This window comes from Gymnogyps californianus, unplaced genomic scaffold, assembly GCF_018139145.2.
Source record: "Gymnogyps californianus isolate 813 unplaced genomic scaffold, ASM1813914v2 HiC_scaffold_48, whole genome shotgun sequence".
NCBI lineage: Eukaryota > Metazoa > Chordata > Aves > Accipitriformes > Cathartidae > Gymnogyps > Gymnogyps californianus.
The window spans coordinates 359,163-367,376 of NW_026114378.1; the positions used below are offsets into that span (position 1 = coordinate 359,163).

The following is an 8,214-nucleotide window of genomic DNA, read 5'->3' on the forward strand; positions in this document are numbered from 1 at the left end:
TGTTCTCAGCTTCTCTTTTAATCACACTCCACACTGCCACCAACTCTCCCACCTGAGCACTTCCCTCCCCTTCCGTTATAATCCGCTCCCCCGAATCAACATGTAAGGCTACTGCCTGATATTTCCACACCTTTCCCTCCCTTTTTGAGGACGCATCAGTAAAGCACACATTTTTCAAATGAGGTTCAAATGGAGGAGCTGGTTTTATAAGGGAAGGAGGGGTATCCTGGTTGGATTGGCCATCAGGTGGCTCCTGTATTTGGAGTACCTTAAGTGCCCCTTCTTCTACCCTTCGTGCATGACAATAGTGATCTAACTGCGCATACCATTTCCTGACTGTTTCTCGCTGTGCAACCCCTGCCGGGGTGGGGTCCCAGCCAGCACTGGCTTCAGGACCTTAAAGGGCCCTCTCAAAATAATCGGTTGTTGCTTTATGATTTTTTCAGCCTCCTGTAGGGCTAGATTAACTACAAAAAGACCCTTCTCCCAAATTGAATATCGTTTTTCAGCATCTTTGAAGCTTCTCGAGTAGAACCCGACAGGGCGAGTTGGTCCTTCAGGTCCACGCTGCCACATGTGTATTGATAGGCCGTGGATGGCAAAGCCCCACTCAATATGGAGTGGATCAGTCGGGTGTATTGGCCCTAAAGCCTGGTATACCCCAGCCTCAAAGATCAATAGTTTTAAGGCTTCCTCATGGACAGGGGTCCACTCCCAAGAGGTCCTTTTCCTCGTCAGGTCATATAAAGGTCGAGCTATAATAGAAAAGTCCGGAATATGTTTTCTCCAGAATACCAGTAGGCCTAAAGCGTGTTGAAGCTCCCTTTTGTTACCAGGCGCTTTCACTTGCTGGAGGGTAGTTAAGGTCTCTGAGGGAATGCACACTGTTCCTCCCCTCCACCAGATGCCTAGAAATTTCACTTCAGGGGACGGGAGTTGTATTTTCCCTGTTGGAATCTGGAGTCCTAAATTTTCCAAAATGGGTAATTATGTCTTCCTGAGTCCGTCCTACCACGGAAACATCAGGGCCACCGATTAGCACATCATCAATATACTGATATATTTTGACTCCTTCCCTGGGGGTAATTTGGGCAAGTTCCTGTGCTAAAGCATAATGGGCAATAGTCGGTGAATGACAATAGCCCTGGGGAAGGCGAGTGAATGTGTATTGTACACCTTCCCATGTGAAAGCAAAACGCTCTCTGTCTGAGTCCTGCAGGGGAACCATAAAGAACATATCTTTTACATCAATGGTTGCCAAAATCGGGTGTGCTTGTTCCTGGATGGTTGCGATTAGTTCTGCTATGTTTGGCACCGCGGCGGTTAAGGGGCCTGTATTGGCGTTTAGGTGCCGATAATCGACTGTTAGCCGCCATCTGCCGTCTGGCTTGCGGACAGGCCAAACGGGAGAATTATAGGGGGAATGTACAGGGATAATTATTCCCTTTTCTTTCAGGTCTGAAATCACAGGAGCAATCCCTTCTCTAGCTCCTAGAGGGAGAGGATAGGGTTTAACATTCACAACCTTAGAGGGGGGTAATTCCGGCGCGGATTGTAGCAGTCGCACCGTGACTGTCGGTAAACCAAACACCCACTCTTTTCCCTTCGAGTCCACCCAAGCACGCCCTCGGAGCAAATCAAGTCCCAAGATGTTCGTCGGCAACCTCCCCAATATCATCAAAACCTCTATCGGGGATTCGTCCCCAGGCAACCAGCATTTTACTCGAGCAGTCGGTTGAGGTCTGGAATTTCCAAACACATCAGTAACCCAAATTCGCTTTTTATCCGCCACTATCCCGTAGCGGTTAGCCACGTCCTCCCGGAGAGCCGACATCTGGGCTCCGGTATCTACTAAAAAGGTGACTGGAGTTTTAAAGGGACCCAGGGGAAAGGTAATTAACAAGTCCCCTTTGTCGTTTTCTGTGAGCCTCCTTAAATAGATCCACCGGCCATCCCCCGGCTCACCGACTGGGGACGGCGGAGGGGGTTTCCCGACTCCGGGACGCTCAGATCGATCAATGCAGTCTCCTGGGGGGGGCGGATGGGATTATTGTTTCAGGTTCCCGGGATGGGAGGACAAAATCCTTGGGGTTTGAGGGAGATGGGGATTCCTTTATTTTGTCCCAGCTTTTCACCAAACTTTCCAGATTGGGGGTGGGTAACCCATCCATCACCTCCCTGGGGATCCCCTTTGAGATGCCTTCTGTCCATAAGACATATCTTTTACTATCAGGGGGCCGCGTCGGCCTCGGGGGTGCAGCTTTTATTCGCCCATTGCCTTCCACCCTCCTAAGGTCCGCCTTGGATTTTGTCTCTCCCTGGCCGGTAAATCCCATCCGTCTCCCGTAATTAATCAATTCTTGTGCCACCTCTCCCCATGTCGTCTCCGGGGGGGCTCCCCTTCTCTGGGGTCGAGGCGCCCTCAACCGATCTTGTAGTTGCACCGCATATAATTTCAAAGCATCAGGTAATCCTCTTATAAGGGGATGCAACCTGTCGGGGTCTGCCACATATTGCATGGGAGAGGGCTGTTGCGGAACCAATAACCGGTCATGCATCAACTGGAGGCACGCAGTTTTCTGTACACTCTCTAAAACGTGCCCCGCCGTAGGCGTTTCAATCGAGAAGGGGTCTCCCCTTTCCATGGGATCCAATCCACCCGCCCAGTATGCCACTCTTTGGGTCAGGGACCAGGGTTCTCTATTGTCATTTGTGGTTAGAAAAACTCCCGGACCCCAATATCCTCTCGCCTCGTCCTCACTCAGCAAGATACGGTCCCCCCGGTAAGAGACACTCTCCACACATACTCAGTTTCAGTTTCTCGGGGGCCCCAGGAATATTTCTCCTGAATTTTACCCAAATCAGTGGGAGAATAGGGAATGATACGAGTGGTAACTTGTTGGGGTCCTCCTTGACCACCATCCACAGTCTCAGTTTTAATCAAAGGTCGCATTACAGCTCCCTCCCCGAGGGAAAATATTTCTTTTATACGGTCTAGGTCTTTAAGAGGGTATAACGATTTTGGATTTTTCCCCTCGTCAGAATTGGCATCCGAATTTTCTACAACAATTGGGGAGCGGATTTCATCTAATTGTTCCCGCAATATTCGCTCCCGCTCCAAAGCTTCCGTCAAAGCAGTGTGTAGCCGTTGGTTAGTCACCCGCTCGGCGGTAAGCTGATCAGAGAGATGTCTTGTCTCATTTCCTAATTGCTCCTGCAGAGCCCCCACCAGATCTTGAAGGGATTTTATTGTCTCCCCTTCCACGTGTTGGGCCATGTGTTTATTCCGTTGTGCTGCCACCAGAGCTGCTCCTAAAACCGCACAAACTACTGCCTTCCCCTTTCCTAGTTTCAGTTTTCGTTCTTTAGCCAAGGTGGAAATTCTGTCGGCTACCGCTTGTGGATTGTGCCAATTACTGTGGGCCCAAGTCATACCAGAGAGAGAAGGTCGGGCGCTATAGCCCTCTAACCTCTCCAGGAGAGGGGTGCAATCTACAATCGGTCCTCCCAGGGAGGCCATTATGAGTGTACAATTATAGGGACCAGATCCCGTACTAGTCCTCAGAGGACTGTCTCCCCTGGTGTATGACTCCTCTCAGAGAGGGGCTTTGGTAAAAGCCTAGTCCCAGTGATTGCTTTAGCACCAACGAGGGGATCCTGCCGACTACGCCAAATTTGTTACGACCCAGACCGGACAGACCAGAGGGTCGTAGAGGTTCTGGGATCCCCCCGGGCTAAATTAAGGTGAAAAGGACACCAAACGATCACTTTGAACGCTTTATTTGAACAAACCAAACTGTGGAAGGCGTAACGGTGGGCAGCGTGGGTTGCAGCAAAACGTTCACAAGAAGAGAGAAAAGACAGAAAGAAAGAGGGGGAAAAGAAAAGAGATAGTCACCACCCTTGGATCCCGCGGCGTCGACGACGAGCGTGGTAATCCTCCGGTGATGGGTGCGCGTGCCACGTGGCTCTTTGCAGGTGTGTCTTTTATAGTCTAAATCTCCGTCCACAGTCACGCCTCTTGAAGACTTATATGGGTTCATTCTAGACAGTTCTCAACATATATGGTAGTGTTCCAGAGGGTTCTTCACCTACTGAGCATGTGCGGCTTATTGGGGTGGTGGTCTTAGGGACTTTCCAAGGAGCTACAAGCCCCCTCCTCAGATAAACTTTGTGTGACCTCTGACCATATATGGTGGGTTACCAGGCTGGGTCTGCCAGAACATGGGACTGCATACCCTCGGCATGCCCCTGTGTCCATGCCAACCAACTTCTTGCTGATGGCCCTCCCTCTTTGTTATGCAGACCGTACCTTGGTTGCTACAATGTTTGAGACATTGACAGACATTAACTCTTCCAGTCCCTCACAATCAGCTATGAAAGTTCAGGCCTGTGATCAATGAGGACCTTCTTGCCTAGTGTATCTTACAGTTGTGGTGGGTTGACATTGGCTGACTGCCAGACCCCCACCCAGCTGCTCTCTCACTCCCCCTCCTCAACAGGACAGGGGGAGAAAATAAGACAGAAAAGCTCATGGGTCAAGATAAGGACTGGGAGATCACTTAGCAATTATCGTCATGGGTAAAACAGACTCCACTTGGGGAAGATTAATTTAATTTATTGCCAATTAAAATAGATTTGGACAGTGAGAAACAATGACAAAAACTAAAACACCTCCCCCCCCTTCTTCACTCCTTCATTCCCAAATCCTCTACCTCCTCCCCCACCCTGCCAAGTGGTGCAGGGGGTTATGGGAAATGGGGAGTTGTGGTCAGTTCATAACAGTTCCTCTCTGCTGCTCCTCCCTCCTCACACTTTTTCCCCACTCCAGCATGGGTCCTCTTCAGAGGCCGCAGTTCCTGTCAGGAGAATCTGCTCCAGTGTGGACTCTCCACAGGCCGCAGTTCCTTCCAGAAATATCCACCTGCTCTGGTATGTGGTCCTCCACGGGCTGCTGTGTGGATATCTGGTCCAGCATGGTCCTCTCCACGGGCTGCAGGGGAATATCTGCTCCACTGTGGTCTCTTCCGCAGGCTGCAGGGGAATCTCTGCTCCAGCACCTGGAGCACCTCCTCCCCCTCCTTCTTCTCTGACCTTCTTGATCACAGGATTGTTTCTCACACTTTTTTCCCTCATTCCTCACACTGCTTTCTTAAATATGTTATCACAGAGGTGCTGCCAACTTTGGTGATTGGCTCAGCTTTGGCCTGCGATGGGTCCGTTACTGAGCTGGCTGGAACCAGCTGTGTCTGGCACAGGGCAGCCCCTGGCATCTTCTCACAGAGGCCACCCCTGCAGCCCTCCCCTGCTACCAAAATCTTGCCACATAAACACAGTGCAACAGTAAAAATGTGGTAACATGGTAAAAGACAGTTTTCTCAATGGACAAGATCCTGATGCTGCTGAACAGATGTAGGCTTTTAAGAAGGTGGCATTTTGTATATGCCTTGCAATAGCTACATTTTTAAAAATAGTTACAATTTGCAATTATAGCAGCAAAATTACATAAAATGGAGAAAGATTTGTATTTGTGCCACAGAGATTACTAGATACTATTTTCAGTATTAGAAGCTAAAAGCTTTGGGGATTTCAGTGATTTAAGTCTTTTAGGTGCTTTTAAATTTTACTTGCCATCTATGTTTCAGATGTGGCAATAAGGGAGAATGTGATACATACAAGAAAAAGGTGGAGCTGGGAAGATGAAGTATGAAGCAATACAAAGTTCATAAAATAGGCTGATTGATAGGTATCTCAGAGGAACCAAGTGAGCCCTTCTTACTGCAAAAGGAAACTGTGTAAATGAGAATCACATCTTTGTAAATAGTCATAAAAATACAATATATAAAATATTTGCTCAGCTGTAATTCTCCACCCTTTACCCTTTATGTAGTGAGTTTAGTGGTTTTTTTCTAAACTTTTATTCCCATGTAAATGAGCATCTCTCCTATGAGGAAATGCTGAGAAAGATGGGACTGTTTAGCCTAGAGAAGAGAAGGCTCAGGGGGGATCTTATCAATGTACATAAATACCTGAAGGGCGGGTGCAAAGAGGATGGAACCAGGTTCTTTTCAGTGGTATCCAGTGACAGGGCAAGAGACAATGGGCACAAACTGAAACACAGGAGGTTCCATCATCTGAACATCAGGAAAGACTTTTTCACTGTGAGGACGACTGAGCACTAGAACAGTTTGCCAAGGGAGGTTGTGGAGTCTCCATCCTTGGAGATATTCAAAAGCCGTCTGGACACGGTCCTGGGCAATCTGCTCTAGGTGACCCTGCTTGAGCAGGGAGAGTTGGACCAGATGACCTCCAGAGGTGCCTTCCAACCTCAAGCATTCTGTCATTCCGTAAATTGACACAGAGTTTTTCAGATAAAATACTGGTAATGTAGATCATATATGGATTAGTCAGGCTCATATCTGTACACTTGGCTGGTTAACACCAGAGGATCTGCTAATCATCCTGGTCCTGCCCAAACAAAGCCCCTACATACTGTGGGAAGAAATAAGGTTCCCATAGTGCACATGGGGAAGTGGCTGGGGAAGGCGGTGTGGGTTGCTCCTCCCATGGGAAAAGGCAAACCCATTCATGGGATTGTCTTTGCTCAAGGACCTGGGTGTACTTGGTGGATAATGTGGAAGGATGGGGAGATCCGGTGTGAGCCTCAAGGAGGTTTAACCTTGGGGGAAAAATAATCTGTGATGTGAGTTGTATGTTGTAGGAAGTGATGTAGCAGGAACTAGCTGAACCAACGAAGAGTGAGCTTTGCAAGGAATCGGGCAAGTGCAATGATGACCCAAACCAAGCCGGTGTTGGCACCCAACAATCGAACATGCTGCTTCTCCTGTCCTGAGCACCCATCTTGACAGATGGGGCCCAAGTCATAGCCTGTTCTTATGAACTTTTGGAGGAGTGCAAGAAGCCCATGCAATGGGAGAATAATATCTATCTGTTAAGGGACATTCTGTTAATGAGAATGTATAAATCTGTATGTTGGGTATAAAGATGGTTTAAGTATGTAGTTTAAGTCATAAGTGTTGGTAAGAAGGGATTTCAGTAATGAGAATTAGATACAATGGGATGGTTAGAAGATATATAAATGTATTAAATTATGTGGGACCTGAGCATGACGCAAATGGTATGGAATAAGGGGTGGAGATTGTATTGGGTGTGGCTGAGATGGAGTTAATTTTCCCCATAGCAGCCCTCATAGTGCTGTGCTCTGTATTGGTAGCTAGAAAGGTGTTGATAACACACCAGGGTTTTGGCTACTGCTGAGCAGTGCTGGCACAGCATCAAGGCTGTCTCTCCAACACTCCCCCACCCCCAAAGTCCAGTAGGCTGGGGGTGGGCAAGAGGTTGGGAAGGGATATAGCCAGAACAGCTGACCCAAACTGACCAAAGGGATATTCCATACCATATGATGTCGTGCTCAGAAATAAAAGCTAAGAGAAAGGAGGAGGAGGGGAGGGGCATTCATTATTAAGGCGTTTGTCTTCCAAAGCAACCACTGCTTACTGAGGCCCTACTTCCCAGGAAGTGGCTGGACATTGCCTGCTGATGGGAAGTAGAGAATAATTTTTTTTGTTTCCTTTGCTTCCACGTGCAGCCTTTGCTTTATTAAACTGCCTTTATCTCAACCCATGAGTTTTTCATCTTATTTTCTCCCCCCTTTCCTGCTGAGGAGGGGAGTGATAGAGCAGCTTGGTGGGCACCTGGTGGCCAGCCAAAGTTAACCCACCACAGACTCTCTGTGGATAAATCTATCTATATTATGGACTGATTTCCAAGTCAAGTGTCTCAGTAACTACACACACTAGAGAAGTGCTAACTGTAAAGTATTTCACGTATTAGGGAACCTGCTTTTGAACTGGAACTCAGTATTTATTCTCCTAAGAAATGAAAAATCCTCCAATTTATGTGGATTTTGAAAATTAGCAATCGTGTGAGTTAGTTTGAAGATATACTTAGAGTAACCTATGAAAGCAGAGCCATAAAGGCTACAAGCCTGTAAATGCAATCTCACATCTACCTTTGCACCTTCTGCAGAGCCCTTTTGCTTCTGAATGCCTAAGCAAGCTGCACCAACAGTCCTACGCAGAAGTTATGCATCCATTTTACTGTCCCCCATAAATGCAATGCAAATGCATCTTTGGTACTGGGATCACTCTCACATTTAACAATTTAAGTCAAATGCTGAGCCAGATGGTGATT

The 8,214-nt window shown here is 47.8% G+C and overlaps 1 protein-coding gene across 1 annotated transcript; it reads right to left on the minus strand.

Moving 5' to 3' along the window:
* Positions 1-2,015: 2,015 nt before the first annotated feature.
* On the minus strand, positions 2,016-3,520 carry LOC127028905 (uncharacterized). The gene is given in 2 exon segments (XM_050914554.1): positions 2,016-2,782; positions 2,785-3,520. Coding segments are annotated over 2 exon segments (1,503 nt in total).
* Positions 3,521-8,214: the final 4,694 nt, after the last annotated feature.